This window comes from Cryptomeria japonica, chromosome 2 (assembly GCF_030272615.1).
Source record: "Cryptomeria japonica chromosome 2, Sugi_1.0, whole genome shotgun sequence".
Taxonomy (NCBI): Eukaryota; Viridiplantae; Streptophyta; class Pinopsida; order Cupressales; family Cupressaceae; genus Cryptomeria; species Cryptomeria japonica.
In genome coordinates, this window is record NC_081406.1 from 456,015,275 (window position 1) to 456,037,151 (window position 21,877).

The 21,877-nt window shown below is 37.8% G+C and overlaps 1 protein-coding gene across 2 annotated transcripts in view; it reads left to right on the forward strand.

Moving 5' to 3' along the window:
- LOC131031593 (acylamino-acid-releasing enzyme 1) overlaps window positions 1-21,877 on the forward strand; it is a 273,309-nt gene that overhangs the window by 220,852 nt on the left and 30,580 nt on the right. For both annotated transcript variants that reach the window (XM_057962741.2, XM_057962743.2), the window contains one exon: window positions 5,746-5,814. In XM_057962741.2, coding sequence (XP_057818724.2) covers window positions 5,746-5,814 — 69 coding nt within the window. The remainder of the gene's footprint in view (window positions 1-5,745; window positions 5,815-21,877) is intronic.

Genomic DNA, 21,877 nt, shown 5'->3' on the forward strand with positions numbered 1-21,877 from the left:
TTCCGAGATACAAAATTTGATGCTCCATCTAATCTATCTTCAAACCTAACTCTGGTTGCCATTAGGATTATAGGAATGTGGTCTTAGTAAGAGCCTGGTGAAAGTCTATGAGATCGTTACAAAATTTTAATATGATCTTCCTTAACTTCGCTCTGATACCATGTTAAGTTCTTTCAAAATTTTGTGATAAAAAATAGAAGAGATGGAGATATGATCTAAAAATTGTATTTTATCTGCTATAGCGTGTTTTAAAGATGCACCACACTTATCAATTTCGGTGTGTGCATCCTCCTCAATGTAAGCATGCTATATAAGTGGATGAGGGGTTACATAGTGAAGAGATATGTCTTCCCACGTGGGAAGACACATCGCTTCCCTACGTACCTCTCACCACAGCACATAAACTAATCACCGTTTACTTACCCGATTGGAAGGAGTGCGACTTGTTTGAGAATCGCTTTACCACCCAATATCATGAACGGTGTAACCGTTGGTCAAACGCGATAAGTTAACTTTGGTTTTATTTATCATTAGTTAACGTATATACTACAAGTTAACATATTAGCATATGTACTCAAATTAATATGTATATATCGGGAGCATGAAATAACACGACCGACGTTACAAAATTAACAATAAGAAGGGGAAGTGGTAGGAAATGTTAAGGTTAGCTGCTACGTGGAGAAAGAGGGGGAATGGGATGTTGGAGGAAAGGGGGACATAAGGGATATAAATGATGAAAGTAGGAGATACGTGGGGGGAAATGAGGTTTAGGATGTGGGAGGTAAAAGGGGTTGGAAGGAGTTAGGATATGTTGGGGAATAAAGTGGAGCGGGAGGTATTAGGGGGGTAATGAAAGGGTAAAGGGGATGTAGGCTATAATGGGAGTTATAAGGGGCAAGGAAAAAGGGTAAGGGGGTAGGGTGGTAGGGTAGTAAGGAAAAAGGGTAAGGGGGGTAGGGTGCTAGGGTGGTAAGTTAGGATAGGGATAGGATATGGGTAGGCTAGGATGGGGGTAGGTGATAAGATGGAAAGGTGTGGGTAGGAAGAAGGTAATTAGGAATAAAGGTGGGAAATGGGAATAATTAAGTAGGTAAGGAGGTTAGGATGTGGTAGGCTAAGGGGTATATAGATAGGAGGGTAGAAGATGTAGGTGTGGGCAAAGGTAGGTGTAAATGTAGATGAAGGGTAGTGGATGAGTATACTAGGATGGGGAGAGGGTTAGGTAGGTAAAGTATAGGTTAGAAGATGGGATGTAAGGTAAGGGACATGGAAGTGGTAGGCTATGTAGAGATGTGAAGGAGGTTAAGGCATGGGGTATGAAAGGTGGATGGAGGATAGAGAATAGGAAGGTAGGTGAGTTAGAAGGTATGGTCAATGGAAGTGAAGAGTGTTAGGGGAGGTGGAAATGGGAATGATTGGATTTGGGCACCCACTGACAGGATCGGGAGAAGTGGAAGAGATTATGCCTTGGCTGGGCAAAGGGAATGTTAAGCCTCAGTTCATCTCAAAGAGAAAGACTTAGCCAGCTCCTAAGCAACTACAAACAAAAATTTAATAGCAAAGACTCGACAACAACCAACGACTAAACAAAGACCACTAACCTAGAAAGAGAAAAAAGTGGGGGTCCCCATTTGCGATGGGGCGATGTGTGAATACATCACAACAGGTCCGTTGTCTACCAAGTCCAAGGGATGGTTTCTTTGGGGAGAGTAGATGAAGGGGCTACGGAAAGTCCAAGTCTTGGAAGAGAAGTATTGAGAATTAGTGGGAGTACTTGGCTAACTCCTGATGGTAATGGCAATAGTCTAGATGGTCCTTTATTAAGCAGGGGTGGGGTGGATCAACAACCCCTAACTCATAAGCTATGAGCGCGAAACTTTCTTATTTCTTTGTAGTTGTGTAAAAAATGAGAAATGGGCAAATATATACTAAATATAATTAGATTTCACTTAGACTCAATTAGCTACTTTAATATTTGGGACTTGCATAACTTCTTTAGGTATCCACATATGATATTGGATTATATCAGTGGTCCTGACCTAATGCTAACCATGATCTTAAGGGTCCATTATCGTATCAAAATAGTCATTTAAGATTTATAATGCAACTTTCCCTGCTCAAGAACTGGTTAAGACAAGAACCTATGTCACACATAATTTAGAGTATGGATTCCACAACTTCACACTTGAACAAATGATATTGACATTTCCAAACAATTGATAAATCCCAGAGTGTTAATAAAATTACTCTTGTTATGTAGTGTAGATAAAAGCCCATTATTTTTCAATGCAGGTAAGGGATTCACTACATCTACAGTCTATGTTGCAGGTAAGAATTTCTAATGTTATGCAGGTGCAGAAAAAGTCTTTATAATTGTACAGGTGCAAATGAGATCTTTGTTGTCAAGAAACATATGCTTTCATTTTCTGATGCCAAAAAGAAGAGAACACCCTCCTCCCTTCAGAAAACCACCTCAATTTTGAAAGAGAAAAGGCAAAGACTAAAGTAATGTTACACATACCAAACAATTATGCACAACATAACTACAGTATTCAATTATGACTATAATTTTAGAGAGTTGAGTCATTTTTGTGTTTTTGAAAATTAATTTGGTGATCACAGTTTTCCTATATAATTTATGGAGTTTTGGTATTACGACTTTAGGTATAACATTGTTCCTTCGTCTGGTCTTTAAGTTCATTTTGGTCAGAACATTTCTGCTGTTTTGCATTGATAGTCTAGTGATGCTTGCATGATGATCCGTTATTTGCAGATTATACAGTGGGCACATTGTTGTAGGAGATGATTTCTACTTGAATACAATTTATAATGAAAGTATGAATAAAGACATGTGTAATGAATATTATGCATGAGATTTATGTTAAAACTTGGAACGAAGCGTGTTATTAATTTTTCATGAGAATGGAGTGTCCTCCAATCATCGTAGACTCAGGCCTATTGTCCTAGATTCTTATGATTCTGCATGACTGGATTGTAGACAAGGTCACTGACATGAATTTTGACCAGATTCCATTATACTTGAGGATTGTACATCATATTTTCTATTAGCAGAATACACTCATTCATATTCCAGGTTGTTTTCTCACTATTTTCTTTGTTTTGTTGTGGTGATCAACAATATATGTGAATCCTCAAGGATAATTTTTTTTTATATAGTTCTGCATTTTAGGCGACTTTCCATGATTAATTTGTCTGTTTTCTGTGAGAAGTTGTGAATTATTCTTTATTGAACATCTAATGATCCTCTTTCTGTGTAGTTTGGCCAAGTAGAATCTGTCATTGAAGAAAATTTGAAAATAATAAGAAAGAAAAAATATTAAAAGCTAATGCGACATGAAGCAGACTATGGGATTGTCAAGGAAAGACTTGAGAATGAAGAAGAGAATTTTGTTGATAGCAAAGAAACAATGAGATGGGCAGAGAGGTTTGATGGTGAATGGGAGGAAATGACCAAGTACGTTGTAATGTCCCCTAATTAGTTATACTTTAAATTAACCTAAATTCACCCAAATCTAAAATAGGTACTTAAGTTTATGGGAGTACCTTTGTATACTATTTTCCTGCAACACAAAATTAGAGAACACATATGAAGTAATACTTATAAACTGAAACATATACTAATGAACTAGATTGAGTGATGCCATTCTATAATGTATTAATTACCATTAGTATTATATTTATTAGATAAAATCAGATTGTAGGTTAGTTGCCATTCTTTATTGTCCAATTCTTAGGGCACTAGGGTAGGCTAGCTGGATAGGGTGTCCAAGAGACCCTCCACCCTAGGCCCAAGAGCAGATGCTACATCCCTCTTGGCTCCATGTGGCAGGTGTTAAGCATCCATCATGGAGTGGCATACCCAGTGAGGTGTCCTATAGCCGCTCCCCCTCATCACAACCACCTCCTCTCTTAAGCCCAAGAGCAGATGCTTCATCCCTCTCGGCTCCATGTGGCAGGGGTTAGGCATCCACTATGGAGTGGCATACCTAAGAGAGGGTCCCACATACATTAAGCAAGGAGTTTGCAATTTATAAGTCTTGTAGGGGTTACAAGTTCCCTTAGTTTAACATTATTATACCATCATAATGATCATAATAGATCACACATTATGAGTCAGAAATGAGCAGATTGGAGAATACATGCAGTGAATGATCATAACAACGATCTGCTATCAATAATAGTATGTGGAGAATATAATCAGAAATATGCACAGAACTTCATAACAGAATATAGTCTTATCTTAACAATAGTTGCAGATTCGATCTCTTTATTATGTTCACCTCTTCCAGCATTGTTCGATACCTTTCCTTTGAGTGGTTGTTATGCTGTATATAAACCCTTGATTTGCATGGAAAATTATGTCTTTCCAAACAGTCACTATCCTTGCAAGGTGGTGACTCCTCATATCATGTCTTTTGCCTTAACTAATTAATCTACTGCTGATTATCGCACCTGATCAAGGATTATTAATAATACTTGTTAATGTAAACACAATTCTTATCATTTCTTTAATCCATTTGCTAACATGCTAATGCTGCATTGACATATAATAAGATCTCTGCCTGGATTGGTAGCGCTGCTCTGCAATAATTAAATGCACCTTTTTGTATACTGCTTGTTGTATTTAGATCATCCTATGCATCAGCCTTATATATGCCTTTTTTCGAGTATGGAGACATTCTATAACTTCATAACAGTTCTGATTTGATCTGATCAATGGTTACTCTCCCTAGATGCTTTGATTCCTTTCCTTTATATCTCTCAATGTGAGGGAGGGGTCATACCTTTTCATTATGTATGCCCTTTGGCAAGAGACACACCCTTTCACCATTAGCATCCTTTGAAAGAGTGCAACTCCTCATTATTTCTGCCCTTTGAAAGGGACACAACCTTTCACAATCAGATCTGCACTTCTTATTAAATTAGATCTGCATTTCTGATTCCCAAATTATCCCCTCTCAAATGAGGCTCTCTTCTCCCCTTTTATACCCCATTTTTGGGAGTCACAACTTATCATTTCATGCCTTTTGTCCATCCATCAACTTAATTAAATATTTAATTATATTTAATTATATTCTTTTATATTTTCATTTTTATTTTATTTTTATTCTTTTAAATGCTAATTTTATTATTAATATTTACCATTTAATTCTATTTAAAAATGGGGACATTACATACGTGGAAGATGTGGCAATGTTAAGTTGAAGATTGCCCCCAAGTGCATATAATAGTGTATTGGGGAGTTTGGGTTGGATGATTTGAAGTCTTAATCTTCCAAATTTTATGCATCTTAAGAGCAACTCACTGTCTTACAACCACTCTGGTTAATGATCTGATATTGCTATAAATGGAAGAAGATATTTAATGTGTTTATCTTACAGATATTTGCAGGAGAATGATTAATACATATACTATCTCTCTTTGAATTCAACACCAATTCTAAATTCCAACATGTTTGTTGAGATAGTGAAAAATTTCTTCGTTCTGTTTCAATATGAGATTTGAATGAATTATAGCTATAGTCTTCGATAGTGATCTTTTTGTGATCTAGATACTCTAATGATTAGAAATTGTTACCAATTTTAAATTTATCAGTGAGCACTAATATCTGATTTCATGTGCTATTGGTTGTGTCAGTGAACTCACTAATATTTTAATATGTAACAAGAATCTTACAAATGCTGTGTGTCAATGGTGACCACTTGTTACTTCAAATGGCAGGTGAAAGTACCAGTTCTTTTTCTTTTGGGTGCCAAAGACCTCCGAGTACCAGTATCAAATGGCTTGCAGGTATGGATTTGAACTTTACGTCTTTCTGTTATTAATTATGATTTTATTTTTCCTATATATCAAGACTGGTAATTGTTGATTTTCCTTTTAACTATTTTCAGATTGCCTGATTTCTATAGATAACTAGAAATGTTTAAAATAAAGATAGATATGAAAGACCAAATGCCTTCATTAGTATGTATGATCGGAAGGATAAATCTTGCAGTTCAGAAATGCTTTGCATGTCTATTTTTTTAAGTTTTCTTGTCAAATTAAATATTATGAAATTTGTGATATTTTGATTTGTATAAAATGAATTTTGTAGTTAAGAAATGATTCATGTCTATATTTCTGTTTAAGTTCTTCTGTTGAATTAAACATTATGAAATTTGTGATATTTTGATTTGGGTTTCACTTTATTCTTGTTGAATATTAATGATTTTTGTTTGGAAATTTGGTTGGGTTTATTTGCAATACAACTTAATCATTGTACTTCCTATGTAAAAGAAACATTTTATTCTGTTTCTGCTTGTTCAAATTTTAGAGTCTAAGCATTTCTTCATCATTAGCATCCCCACTTCAATTTTATATTTAATATTCAATTTGTGTGTAGATGTGGTACTTTATAGACGAGTTAATGATTATACTTTAACCCATTTGCAAGTTGTTTGAATCATATTTACAAGGTTTGGACTCAACAAGCTGATTTTTGACTCAGACTTAAACTTGTCACTTAACTCAGCTAAGAGATAGCAAATTAAAAAAACCATGAATATAGAACTTTTAAAGGATATAAACCTTTATTAATAAACCAACTATAAAGGCATAGTAAAAGAATCAAATAGAAGCTACTTTGACCACATATACAAGTATGCATCAATCAAATGAATACAAATGAAGATGAGTTGAAAGAAACAATATTTTTATAAATATAAATATTGTCAAGTTCTTGAGCCTCAAGTATACAATACGCATGGACTATTAATCCATGGGATTTAAACAAAATATCAAAAGTATAACTATGGCCCATAAGAGATTGCATTAAGCAACCCAACAACTATAACTGTATGGCAAGTCTTGCATAGGTATTTGTTGATGTGTCTTTTGTACACGACCAAACACAGAATAAAATACCTAAAGGTACCTTATCCTCTCTTGAACAAAGTTTCCTGACTGCTGAAGATCTCACCGAAGGATCAGTCAGAATAACTCCAAGGTTCCGATATGTAGGTTCTCTACGTGTGGATAAGCTCGTTGCGGTACAATGTGATTTTGCTGGAATCACAAGGGGACTTACTTTTGACGACCTGAACGTTTGATTTGCTGGAATCACAAGTCCTATTTACTAACTGGAAGATAAAGAAATAGCAAAAGATACAAGGTTCAGGAAGTCTACTCTAAAACCTAGAATGCGAGAAGATGGATGAATGACTAGGTAGAATCCTACTGGGTTGGGTCTCACCATCAGGTTGAACAATTCAACACCAACTTAGTGCGATCTTCTAAGGGATGTTTCAAATATGTCCAAATCGTACACCATCAGATACTGATCACCATTCAAGATAATGCGTGAACAACAGAGGTGCTATGACTCGGGATTAAGCTCGTTCTATGCCAGTTGACCACGCAAGGCGCTCTTACAGTCAGCAAAAGGCTAGTGGTTTGGACTAGGTGGGTTCCATGCGAGTGCATTCAATAACTTCTTTCATTCAATTTAATTATCTATCATCTAAAATGAAGATTCAACAAGAGACCATGCATATTGCAAAGAAACAACACACTTCACCATAACTTCAATGAAAATGGAGTTTATTTACAATCAATGGCAACAATTTCTTGCCTTGTCCTCCTAATCTACTCTAATTGCTATTCTATCAGCTGACTATTCACTATTTCTAACTATTCACCCACTATTAACTATTAACCTTTACAAATGAGGAGCTAGGGCTTTATATATAGAACCCTTTACAAACAGATGGCTTTGATTGAGTTAGAACCAATGGCTAGGATTACAAGATAGAAACCCTAATTAGGGTTTGCTACAACAAACTTTCTTAGCCAATTAGAAAATTACATTCCTGGAGCGAGGACCAATAGGAAGTATGGGTAGGTACATCGAAGTTTGTGCCGCCTCTAATAGATTAGATACATTGAATCTGGTCCTGCTGATGTGGACCAATCCGACCGGAGGAATGATGACTGGGATGCCACCTTGCCTAATGCTTGTGACTTGGTTGATCCTCCTCTGTCTTTGATATGATGAATGATGTACTTCCTTTGCTTGACCAGGCTTCCCTATTGTCAAGTCTTCCTTCTCCAGTAGCACATCTCGCCCTGAAGTGCTGACAAAGCCTTTCTTTGTCATCTTGTGGTAGAATGAGGTCTTGAGGCTAACTTGAACTCCTTGAACACCCCTAGTCTTCCAACGCTTCAAAGCATCTTGAGTCCTCCCCTTTTGCATGTGGAACGTCCTTGATGATGATGGACTGGATGAGGTCATCCTTGCCTTGGCCTGGTCTTCTTCCATCTGCAAAACAAACCAAAAGGTGATTAAGGACACATAATGAATTCATTCTAACATAGCCAACAAGAAGATATTAAAATGAAGTTTGCTCAAGATTCTCCCCAAGGACAGGCCCTATAAGAATTTCGCTCTGGACCCTTTGGAAGGGTCTGGAGCGATATCTACATTCCTGGCCTAAATTCTTCTCACTTTGTGACCACACTTGCTTAGATGCATCCCTAAGGATTCCTATAATCTCAACCAATACCAAGTTTGAGGTAAAATTGGAGCAAAATGGAGTTTTTTAGGATTTCGCTTTGGACCCTTTGGAAGGGTCAGGAGCAAAATTTGCATTTTAGGACAAATTCCATCATGTCTCTACTCCAAAATGCCTTCCAAGGCAAGCATACGCTATCCTTCTCCTCACCAAAGGCTAGGAATCCACAACTTGACCTTCATCATGAGCAAACTAGGTGAAATTGAGAATTTCGCTCTAGACCCTTTGGAAGGGTCAGGAGCGAAATTTGCATTTTAGGACAAATTCCATCATGTCTCTACTCCAAAATGCCTTCCAAGGCAAGCATACGCTATCCTTCTCCTCACCAAAGGCTAGGAATCCACAACTTGACCTTCATCATGAGCAAACTAGGTGAAATTGAGAATTTCGCTCTGGACCCTTTGGAAGGGTCAGGAGCAAAATTCTTGATTTTGACTTGATCCTTCATTTTCTTCATTCTAATTTACTTCAAAAGACAAGAATACCTCACCCCTCCTTCAAGCATTCCATAGGAATCAACGTTTTGGCTTCACACAAGGAGAAAATAGGTGCTTTGAGGAATTTCGCTCTAGACCCTTTGGAAGGGTTAGGAGCGAAATTCTTCTTTTAGGTTGATTTCTCTTACTTGGCTCCACTCTTCTCACTTTGTTCTAACTTGCTTCTCACCTCTGGATCTATCTCTCAACTTGCTTGACAACATTTACTTGGCCTCAAAAATGGCTAAAAGGAGAATTTCGGTAAAAAACATGGCCATGGACAGGACCTATAAGGGATTTCACCCTAGACCCTTTGGAAGGGTCAGGAGCGAAACCCTTGTCCAAGCTTAGAATCTTCATTTTTGGAGGCAACAATCCATTCAAGGGCAATCCTAGGGGCATTTCCAAGCTCATTTCACCTTGATCCACACTTGGTTAGACACAAAAATGGAAGGAAAAGAGGGATTTTAGGAATTTCGCTCTGGAACCTTTGGAAGGGTCAGGAGTGAAATTCGCCTTCTTGAGCTTATTTCATCATTTTTCCACTTCAATTCACCTCAAAAGGGCAAGGACCATATCAATCTATTCCTATCCAGGCCATAAAAACCAAGAAATTGACTTGTTTTGAAGGGGAAATAGGTGTTCTTAAGAATTTCGCTCTGGACCCTTTGGAAGGGTCAGGAGCGAAATCCTAGTTTTTGCTCAATTCCTTCAAGTTTGAAGATCACCAACAAGTCAGTCATGCCTAAAGACACATCCCATCTTAACTTACCCTAACCCACACTTGACTTGGCACAAAACTAGGGGAAAAGAGTGATTTTGTGGAATTTCGCTCTGGACCCTTTGGAAGGGTCAAGAGCGAAATCCACATTCTAGGCTTGACTCTTGATCTTTTCAACTCCAATCTTCCTTGCAAGGCAAATATACATCACTCTACTTGCATCCTCGCCATAGGAATCAATGTCTCGACCTCATCCAAGATGAAAATAGGAGTTCACAAGAATTTCGCTTTGGACCCTTTGGAAGGGTCAGGAGCGAAATTCATGTTTTAGGCTAAAATCCTTCACATTTTCACTTTGAGTCACTCCCTAAGGCAAAAAAATGTCAGTCCACCTTCCAACATGCCTTAGAAACTAAGAACTTGGCCAAAACAAGGAAGAAAATGAGGTCTATGGGGATTTTTGCTCTGGACCCTTTGGAAGGGTTAGGAGAGAAATTCTCCTTCTTGGCTTGATTTTCTACTTCATTCATCCCATTCTTCCTCAAATGTGATCAATTCAACATCCTTCCACCCTAACCAAGGCAATTCACTATCAAACTAGCTCCAGACAAGGCTAACCTAGGTCTTAAGGCAAAAAAGAAGGTCAAATGGAGGATTTCGCTCTGGACCCTTTGGAAGGGTCAGGAACAAAATTCTCCTTCCAGGTTGATTTCCACCATTTCATCGCCTCAAACCTCCTCTCCAAGGTAAATATGCATCCAAGTCTCCTTAACCATGCCTTAGAAGTTCCAAACTTGGTCAAGTTAAAGAGCAAAATAGAGGAAATATGAATTTCGCTCTAGACCCTTTGAAAGGGTCAAGAGCGAAATTCTTGTCTTGGTCAAAAATCCTTCACTCCTTCACATTCTATCACTTGGAAAGGCAAAGACACATCATTTCCCTTCCAAATACGCCCAAGGAACAAGGTTGGTAGTCTAAGCAAGGAAGCAAATGAGGCTTATGAAGAATTTCGCTCTGGACCCTTTGGAAGGGTCAGGAGCGAAATTTCTATTTTAGGCTAAAATCCTTCACTTTTAGTCACTCCCTAAAGCAAGAACATATCCATCTACCCCCACCATGACCAAGGAACAAGGCTTTCAGTGCAAACAAGGAGGGAAAAAGGTGTCTTCTAAGAATTTCGCTCTGGACCCTTTGGAAGGGTCAGGAGCGAAATTTCTTTTAGGCTCAAATCTTGACTTCATCTCTCACATTTCTTCACTCCAAATAAGTGTTTTTCCCTCAATAATTCCTGGGAATGACGTAGTTCTAAGTTTGGATCAAAGTAGAATGTCCTATAGAGGAATTCGCTCTGGACCCTCTAGAAGGGTCAGGAGCGAAATTGAAATTCACTTTGGACCCTTTGGAAGGGTCAGGAGCAAAATTTGACATTTTGGTCTCTCCGTCAGGATTCATATATGGAATATAACATTTAAGTATAAGTGACATTTCCTTGTATCTTTCTTCTTTCTTATACTTTAAGTTATATTCCATATATACTGCAGGATGTTTGATAGTGGTTTCGGACCTCCAGGAGCTATAATGCAAAATCTAGTTTTTGGAGGATTCTTCAATTTTCCAGACTTAGTCAAATTTTAGGATCAGGATGACATTCCAGACTTAGCCAAATTTCAGGGCATTTGAAGATCAGGATGACATTCCAGACTTCATCACTCACCAACTTGACCTAACTCAGACCTTCAAAGAGGATATTCACTCACCAAGCTTCATTGACCTCTTCAAACTCAAACAAGACACAATTAGCAACAAGAGCAAAACTAGGCCTAAGGGAGACTTTCAAAGAAACCCTAACCTGGAGCACCTGCTGACTCACCTTGGCTCAAGCAGAGCCTACCATCTGAGTGATCCCCCTGGCAACACTCAGCATGCAAAGGCTAATAGACAAAACCCTAAAAGACCTAGAAAAACAAACCCCAGAAAGCAAAATGTAGGGGTCCCCCTTTGCAATGGGGCGATGTGTGAATATGTCACAACAGTATCTAAGATAGGTTTTTGATGATAATGCAGCCATGATATTTGCCTATGTGTCTGTGACCTAAGTTGTTGTTTCAGGCATGGATGCAGGTACGGGTATGAAACTTAGTATGTCGATTTTTTCCTTGGATACGAGTACAAGAATATATATATATATATATATATATATATATATATATATATATATATATATATATATATATATCCCATGGATTAATAGTCCATATGTATTGTATCAAGGTTAACATCAAAATTTGGTTCATTTTCATTTGAGCCAGAATCATTTGGATTGCCACTCCCACTAGTTTTGCAATTGCAAAATCTGCCTCATCAATAGAGACTTTGGCAAGCTGTGCAGCTGTAGCATCTAAATCAGCACACTCAAGGGTTAGATCCCAATTCTTTCTCATACCCTCATTATATTCAAGTTTCTTATGTAACAAGAGATAAGGGTCGGAGTGTATATAAAGTAAATCCTTTGCATTTATGGGCTCCAATCTTGCCCAGCTGAAGAACTTGCAACATGGTGAGTTTGCATACAACATTTAGTATTTAATTTTAATATTAAAAATTTAAAACATAATTATAAAATTATATTATTATAAAATATTAGCATAATAACATTGAATGAAAAATGAGAAAAATAAAAAATAAAAATATACATGTTATGCGCTGCACACACATCCTCGTCTTTGTGATAGGGACCCCCTCCGTTAGTCTCGTCTGCCCATAAGGGAAAGAGAAGGCCTTGCAAGATGAAGTCAAGCCTTTTGTTGCCCAAACCCGACTCTTCTTTTCTCCTCGAATACACCAAGAGAAATCCAGAGCATAATACCACACAAAGCATAAGGAGGTCGAGGTCATTTTTTCTTCTAACGATTACCACTTGCGAGTGTCCAAATCCATCCAGAATCAAAGCGAATAGTACGTTCTATTTTCTTCTGAATCGCGTCCTCCCATCATCTTCATTTTGCCATAAAAATCTCGAAATTGTTCCAAGCCCCTAAAATCGCAAATCACATAAGGGCGGAGTTTGGTGAAGTCACTTTTCTCAGAACCCCCAAATCTACTGAGAAAATCCTGAGAGGGGCATAGCGCGGTTTTTATGAATTACATCTATCGCATCTCCATTCACTGATACAAATACCGAAGAATACCTTGCACAAAATACCGAAGGTGGATTCAGACGGAGAGGGTCACGTAAATGAAGTTTTTTTTTCCATTTTGCCTTGTATTTGCTAAGAATAATCCTGAAATATACCCAAGGCGCCAAAGTTTGGTGAATACAATGGAGGGGGTCGGGTTTTGAGTGCAAATTTGTATGTTTTGAAGCACAAAGAGCCTTTTTTTATATATGCCTCAAATTGCCGAACAAAATACCAAATAGGGGAGTTGATTTAAAAAGTTCAAGTTGTTTTTAAACCCCTCTCATTTTGCCCTATGAGCCTTGCAATTGCCAAAGATTTCCACAAGCTCCTTTGTGAAAAGAATAAAAAACAAAAAAAAGGGGTCGAGACCTTTTTGTTATCACTTTCAAAATGACTGATGAATGCCCCTAAGCATTGCCAATATAATGGTAAAGGCAAATAAAAATAATAAAGTTCGACATTTTTTTTTACAAAGTTGTATGTCTTGCCAATGCCATGATTTTAGTTTGAGTCTCCTAAAGTGTCGAAATTTATACCGAAAAGGAAAAGTTCAGTTGGCGTGAGTGCGAATAGAGTTAATGAAGTTTAAGAACAAGACGTTTTTGTATTCTTGCCTTTCAAACACCGAAAATGTGTTCATGTTGACAAGGAGTAAAGTGCAAGTTTTGAACAAATGAAGTTTGAATGTTTCCAAAACAAAGTCATCCAGAGATCATGATGTATGGGGAAGGGAGTGGACCTTGAAACGTTAGTGTGCATATTTTGAAAATTATAAACGTTGATTATAAAAAAATTTCATTTTCACAGAGGGACATTGATAAAAGATTTCCTCGTAGATATGATAAGGGATGACTGATCATTGAGGAAGCCATAAAGGGGGGATCATTTGCAGGAGAGTGAATGACTTTTACGAGTGCTAATGAAGAACATACTGCAGGGCCGAGCGCAGAACAAAACCAATGAAGGACGTGCCACTGACAACACGTTGAAAGGTGCAGTCGCAACCCAGAGGAATCAAAGCAATGTTGTTTCAAGTCTTTGGAGACAATGGCAGACACCCAGAATGCTGCAAAATTATCCAGCAATAGAAATGCACAGCTAGGAACAACAGAGAATCAGTTTGTTTGTAAAAATTGAATTGTTTTATTGTAGAATATCTACCTGTGGGTCTCCATTAATGCATTTAAAACAAAGGGACACAGGTCAATTATTCCTCAACTACCTGAGTTGCAAAATTGATGTAAAACAGTTGCCGGTAGTTGATAAAGTGGTTGAAAGTAGTAGTTGGGAAGTTACTAGGCATGGGCTAAAGCTTCCAGTATAAGAACCCCAGCTAGTTCTAACCACTGAAAACTGTCTATTTTTGGGTTTTTATTGTATTTCTTATTTTTTGGGGGGTTTTTTCTCATAAAAAGCAATGTGAATAATAACATAAGAAATTTCTGGAAATTGACACTAAGCTGATATTGAAAACATCAATGGCAGGAATCATTAATTATATCCATCATTAATTGTTGTAGGCTTTGTATACACATGAATACCCGATTTTTGAAGTCCTGAATTCTTTTCTTTTTTCCTGGTAAAAAGCAACCCCTCTTGGATCGATTTCTCTCACAATGGAATGGACTACCACTTTGCTCTTGATGTCCGAGTCTTCTATGCTGCTGGTAGCCTCCTTCCTCAATCTCTCAGAATTTTTAAAAGCCTCCACAATGAAAATCGCACCTTTATGCTAACCACCCCTTTGGTGCAGCTATGGGGTTTGAAAGGCAAGCTGTACAATCCTGAGAGGAAGCCAAGAGTCCTCCTTAATCACAACATTCAAACGCTCTAATATTCTAATCCAAGAAGAGATGATAAAGTCTATGAATGTCTCCAATCTGCACAATGATGACTTCTGGGTGAAGCCAATCTTGTAAAGTATTTCACAACCTCAGGCAGCTCCGACAATGAAGAGTGCACGTTCTCCAATGTCTAAATCTCTGAAAATCTGCAGGAAACCCTTGTCTCTCCACAAACTCCAAAGCTCACAATATTCAAGAGAAATAATCATCAAACATAATGAATCAAACTTCTCATTCCCAGGCTTATATAGTCTCCAAGAGAAGTTCGAACTTCTCCAAAAAGGCATTTAAAAACATTTAAATGAAATAACATTTCATTAAATCCAATACTTTAATAAATACCTGTTGTCCTCATTTTTGAAAATTCAAAAATGTGACAACCCCTACAAATTTTTGGTTTAAATGCGTCATTTTTGTCTCCAAGGCATGTTTTACGAGGATCAAAAATCACATTTGTTAGTGTCAAATCATTGGGGGGTGTCTTTGCTATCATTGTCCAAGTTTTGGTGAGTTTCGGTCTTCTTTTTCTTAGCTTTTTGTGCAATTTCGGGTTTCAGAGCAGTCACTGCAGGTTGAAGATTTTACTTTTAAGGCATGCTTCTTGAGGCAAAATTTTTGCTCCTTGGTGAACTAGACTAATCTTCGGTCCATCCTCGATTCACATTTCAAATTTTATATCATTTCGAGTTTGTTTGCTATGTTTTTTCTTCAATTTCGGGTTTTTTCTTCCTAACTGCACGTGGGAAATTTTCCTTTGATTGCAAGTTTTATTTTTCTCTTGTTTTAGTGTTGTAGGGAAATTTTAAAACAATTACAAGTGCACTTTATTTAAGACTTGTCACTTGTAACTTACTTTTTATTTCCCCTTGCTTTTTATTTCTTTTAAGTCATTGTAGGAACTTTTTGGACAAATTGCAAGTGAATTTAAAATTATAAGTTTAAAAAGAACTTGTATTTTCTTTTAAAAGTTCCTAGTTAAGTAATTTTAAGTTGTAATAAGGATTTTATTTCCCTATTACAAGTTTTTATGTGTTGCTTTTAGTTGTAATAGGGATTTTATTTCCCTATTACATGTCTTTGAGTTTTTTAAGTCTTTTATGTTTTATTTTTACTTGTAATGGGAATTTTTTTCCTTATTACAAGTTTTTAAGTTTTTATTTCTTTTAAGTTGTGTTTTTTTTTCAAAAACTTGTAATGGGGATTTTATTTCCCTATTACCAGTTGTTTTGTTGTTTCCTTTTGCTTTTCTTCCTCTAAAACCTGAATTTTCCTTTGAAGTGAAAAAAGTGAAATATTTAAAACTTGTAGAGGGGTTTCTAAAACCCGATTACAACTTCCAAGTGCATTTTGCTACTTGTATTTGCAGCTCAAGAACCCGAAATGCATTTTTGCTCCCAAAAAACCCATTTTCATGGTTTGAATCCAATTTTCATGGAGGAATGCATTGAATGAAGGAGGTGGGACGTTTTGTTCCTCATTTGTTGGTTTATAGGCCACGTTTCCTTGCTATTTGGGAGGTGTTTTTACTGATTTGTAGCCACGTTTTTGCCCATTATAGACATTTTTTCAAACACGTGTTGTTGCATTTTGATCCTCCATTGCAAGGCATTTTTCGTTCTTCATCCCCGTGGATTTGCAATATGATTGAAGGCATTTTTCTTCCTCCTTCCATGCTGTTTTCTGTGCAAGGAGTTTGAATCTGAGTTTTGTTGGGATGTGGCAAGGGTTTTCAATGTTTTAGTTTTGCTCTCTATTTAAAGAGTTGGTTCTTCCTTTCATTTCTTTGCAAAGGGCATTTGATCAAGCAAGATCTCGGATTTTATAAATCTGATTACAAACAAGAGTTTTTCCCATTTTCCAAGTTTGCCATTACCAGTCGATATCATTCCTTCATCATCCCCTCATGTCAAAACCCCATTTCATCCACTCATTTCACACCTTCATTCATTTTTCCCATTTAAAGTCTACTTGCAGTCGAAATTTTAAAACATGATTGCAATTGTGTCTTTACTTGCAGTCAGCCTTCTAAAACCCAAAATTGGTCCAAAATGCACTCAAAAACACTTGAAAATGAGTCTTTAAGGTCCAATTACAAGTGCAAACTTGTAGTTACCCTTTACACATATGAAGCTGCATGTTTGTTATCCACAATTGCAAGTTAATGCTCTTGTTTTCCCCACATATGTAATGCAGTTTCCAGAACCCAAAATTCACTTGTGAGCCCATTTTTGCATCAATTTATCCCTTCCCATGTCAGTCTTGTTTGCACACACGACCTACCAAATCAATGAATTAAGGCGTGGGCCTTATTTGGCAAGCAAATTCCAAGATTGGAGGATGATACAAAAAAGAGATACAACAACAATTCATGGTTGAGAGCATAGAATGCTTTCAAGACAGAGATAGGTTTCTTACTTCAGCATTGCAAAGAACTTCCCTCCTAAAAAGCCAGTACTACTCAAAGCATGTGAAAGGTTGAAGTTAATTGGCCAAGGACACAAAGATCATTACGGATGCAAATTCCCGTTCCAGTTCAAGATGTCTTCAGCAATCCAGAATACTTCAAGCAGCATGAAAATCATCACAGACAAAGGATGATGCAGTTGGAGTCGTGTCTTTTGACACTTAGATTAATTATGCATTTGTAATTTTGTTTTGACAAATTACATGTAATGTCAAATTTGTAATTGCAAGTATCACTTTACTTGCATTTTTAAAAAATGTAATTACATATAAAGCAACTACAAGTTGAGTTCAATTAGGACTATAGTTGGAATAAGTCATGGTGGTTGAGAGAATTTCTCAAGCTAGTTAGGATCCTCCCACCTTTTTCTCAAGGTTCCTCTCCTATAAATACTTGAGGGGATCTATTGTAATTTTGATCTTTTGGCAATGCAACAAAACTTTGCCAGTTTGTATGTACACTCTAAGACTTTGAGCTTAGTTGTAAATCAGATTGCAGTCAATTAAAAGAGGCAAATTGCTTTCAAACTTTGTATTGATTCAAGGTGTTATGTGACGACATTTTCTAGTGATTGATTGTGAGTTTTGAGGTGTTATACAAGAGGGATTCAAGCTCAATCTTGCAGACTTTGAGCTGCTTATTGTATTTGGAATTTTAGATTGGTTTTAAGATTTGATACTGCAGACTTTGAGTTGCTTGTCACATCTGAAACTATTGTAGGAAGCTCAAGCAAAGGGGTAACTTGTAGACTTTGTGCTACTTTTATTTTCTATGTTTGTGCATAAGAGGTGCATCATGTGGTTAGACTTTGAGCCGCTACATATTGTGCTTAGTTACCAGAAAATCGTCTACAAAGGTTGATAGGACAGTAGAAGCGTTGAAGACTTTGTGCTTTCATTTCTGTTTTCCCGTCCCAGGGAAGTGACAGAGGTCTTTCTACCTTCATGGAAACTTTGCTTCCCTTTATGTTCCAAAAATCCTACAAAAAAGTCTCATTTTTGTATTTGTTGTTATTTATTTCCAATTGCTATTACTTTTCTATGAAGAGAAAAGAGTAGAGTTTTTCTTGAAAGAAAAAGAAAGACTGTTGTCCCATCCATATTAGATTAGTTTAGTTTGTAGATAGGGGGACCCTTCCCTAAATTAGGAGAGTATCATACTCACACATTGTGTCTGAAACCACAATTTTGCACATCCCCCAGGTGTACAAAATTTTCAACCAACAATACCTTATCTTAGGCTTCCATAAATTAATTGAATAATTGGCCCCTTCCAATGATGACTTGACCCTCAACTTTAAGTGAAATTATAAAGTTAAATTATAACTTTATAATAAGCCATTTAATGATTTATTATTAATTTGGCCACTAAAATATCAATAACTCCCAAAATACTTAACATTTTGATATGTCGTTTGAAACGGGAGTCCATCCTGCTTTTCCCCATGTGACCATATGCTCTTTCTAAAAAAGGAAAGGTCCTTGTCGATCAACTTCGATTTACTATAAATAGTAACTATAGCAAATGAAGCCCAAATGATGCCAAACCAAAGCATACTGAATCCTGGAGTAGATACCAACTGAACGAGACTCTCTGTCCACACTCATTAGCCTACGAGGGTCAAAATTATAGGTTAATCTACCTGACACTGATGACTAATTAGGAGGGGACATCACAGTCCACCCTTGCTCAAATTGCTTGTCCGGAAGCAATCTCAACTCAGGATGCTACAAGATATCATCTCTTTCCCACGTAGCATCCTCAACCTGCAAATTTCTTCACTTAACCAAATATTCCCTGATGTCCGTGCTTCTCAATTTTTGCTCCCTGGAATCAATGATGGCCTCAGGTACTAATATCAACTTCCCCTCATCATCAAGAGGAGGTAGCACTATGGATGGATTAACATATTGTCCTATTGCCTTTTTGAGGCATGACACATGGAAAACATTCTGCACCTTTGCATCTGTTGGCAGCTCTAGGTCATAGGCCACCTCTACAACATGCCTGACAATCCTGAATGGCCCAGAATAATGCGGCTTGAGCTTCTCTGCACCACTCTTGTTAAGGGTGGATTGCCTGTATGGCTACAACATCAAGTACACCATATCACTTACATCAAATGATCGCTCAACTCTCTTCTGATTTGCATATTGTCTTTGCTGGTTTTGTGCCTTTTGTATATTCTCCTTTAGTGATCTCACATGTCTTGACTCTCCTGAAGAAGATCCCTGACACTCGGCACTCTATTGTCACTCAACATCAAGTTCAGAAAGTTGAGTGCATCATACCCATACAAAGCCATGTATGGTGTCATCTGGATGGACATGTGATGAGTAGTATTATAACAATACTCACATAAATGCAACCACTTCACCCATGCCCATTGTTGTCTGGCTATATAATTCTGGAGGTAACCTTCCACCCATTTGTTTACACTCTCTATCTGACCATCAGTTTGTGGGTGGTAGCTCGTACTAGGGGTGAGGTCGGTACCACTAAATTTGAACAGCTCCTGCCAAAAATTACTCATGAATCTATTGTCCTTGTCACTGACTATAGTCCGAGGTAACCCATGAAGTTTGAAAACCTCCTAGAAGAAAAGATCTGCAACCTAAACTACTGAATAAGTAACTGAGATTGCAAAGAAATAGGTAAACTTTGTAAGCCGATCAACAACCACATAAATACAATCTTTGTTGTGGATTCTACGCAATCCAGTAATGAAGTCCATCGATAAACATTCCCACTTCCTATCAAGAATGGGAAGTGGCTAGAGAAGTCCTGCTAGATATGTATGTTCCTGTTTGTTCTGTAGACAAATAGACACTCTCTAACATATTGAAGAACATCGGATTTGAGCCCCTTCTAGGTAAAATGCTCCCTGATCTGCCTATATGTCCTATAATAACCGAGATGTTCTGCCATGGGAGAATCATGCAAGGCCCTCAGAATCCTGTTCTTGATCTCTGATCCTGGTACAAGAAATACCCTCCCTTTGTAAATGATGAGATCATTTACAATGGAGTACCTGTTGTCCTACACTGTACCGTCCATTATGCTAGAGGCTCACAAGTCCTTAGCATACTCTATTGAAATCAAATGCCTCCAATCCTTTGTAATCTCAATAATAGTGCTCAAATGTGGCCTACGAGATAATGCATCAGCAACAATATTATTCTTTCCTTTGACATAGGTGATGTCAAAGTCATACACCTACAGCTTACTAACCCACTTCTGTCGGCGATCATTCAAATCACGTTGCCCAAGGAAATGTTTCAAGCTATTGTGGTCCGTGTTGATGCTAAATTTAGAGCCCATCAAGTACTGCCTGAACTTGGCCAATGCGTGCATTATGGCCAACATCTCCTTGTCATATATACTGTAGGTCCGCTCAGGCCCCCTCAATTTCCTTCTCTCAAAGGCAATGGGGTGCTTATCTTGCATGAAGACTGTACCAATTCCCTCACCGGATGCGTTGCACTGAAGCTCAAATGGCCTAGAGAAATCTGGTACAACCAATACTGGACATGTGGTCATCAATTGTTTGAACTTCTCAAAACACTGTTGTGCCTGATCGGTCCAAACGAAACTCCCCTTCTTTGTCAAGTCTGTTAAAGGTGCTTCTTGTTGAGAAAACCCTTGACGAAGCGCCTATAAAAACCACATAAACCCATGAAGCCTCTGAGCTGCGTAAGATTCTCTGGAGTAGGCCAGTCCATAATAGCCCAGACTTTATCTGGATCCATCCGCACCCCCTCTGCACTGATGATGTGCCCAAGATATAATAGCTCTATCAAACCCAATGCACACTTGGACTCCTTGGCATACAAGGACTCCCTCTCTAAAATACCCAACACTGCATCCAAATGTGCTAGGTGTTCCTTCCATGTCCTACTATATACCAAGATGTCATTGAAAAATACAAGGACATATCTCCTCAGCTGATGCTGGAATACCCGGTTCATAGTGGACTGAAATGTCGTTGGCGCATTGGTTAAGCCAAAAGGCATAACCAGGAAATCAAAATGTCCACAGTGACACTAAAAAGTTGTCTTCTCTATGTCCTTCTCTCTCACCCGAATCTGATAATATCCTGACCTTAAATCAGTCTTCGAGAAGAAGCAAGCACCATGTAACTCATCGATCAACTCATCGATGCGTGGAATGGGGTATCAGTTCTTGATGGTCCTCTTATTCAAATCCTGGTAGTCTATGCACATTCAAAGAGTGCCATCTTTTTTCTTTACCAACACCACTGATGAAGCAAAAGGAGACTTACTTGGACGAATGTGGCCCATGTCCAACAACTCCTTAATTGTTTGTTCAATTCCATGCTTCATTTTCTTTGGATGCCTGTAAGATGTAATCATGATGGGTTTGGTACCCTCCTCGAGCTCAATAATATGCTCAATACCCCTGTCGGGGGGTCTATCTGGTAGAATAGCACTAAACACCTTGGGGTGTTTAGTCAACAAGTCCTGTATATCGGGTGGATAATCAACCCTTTGCTGCTCCAACTCTGTAGGCATTATTCTACATTTTGCTGCCCACTCCACCTGATCATGGCAAATTAATCTCTCCATCCTCCTGGAAGAGATCATCTGCAAGCTTGTGTCT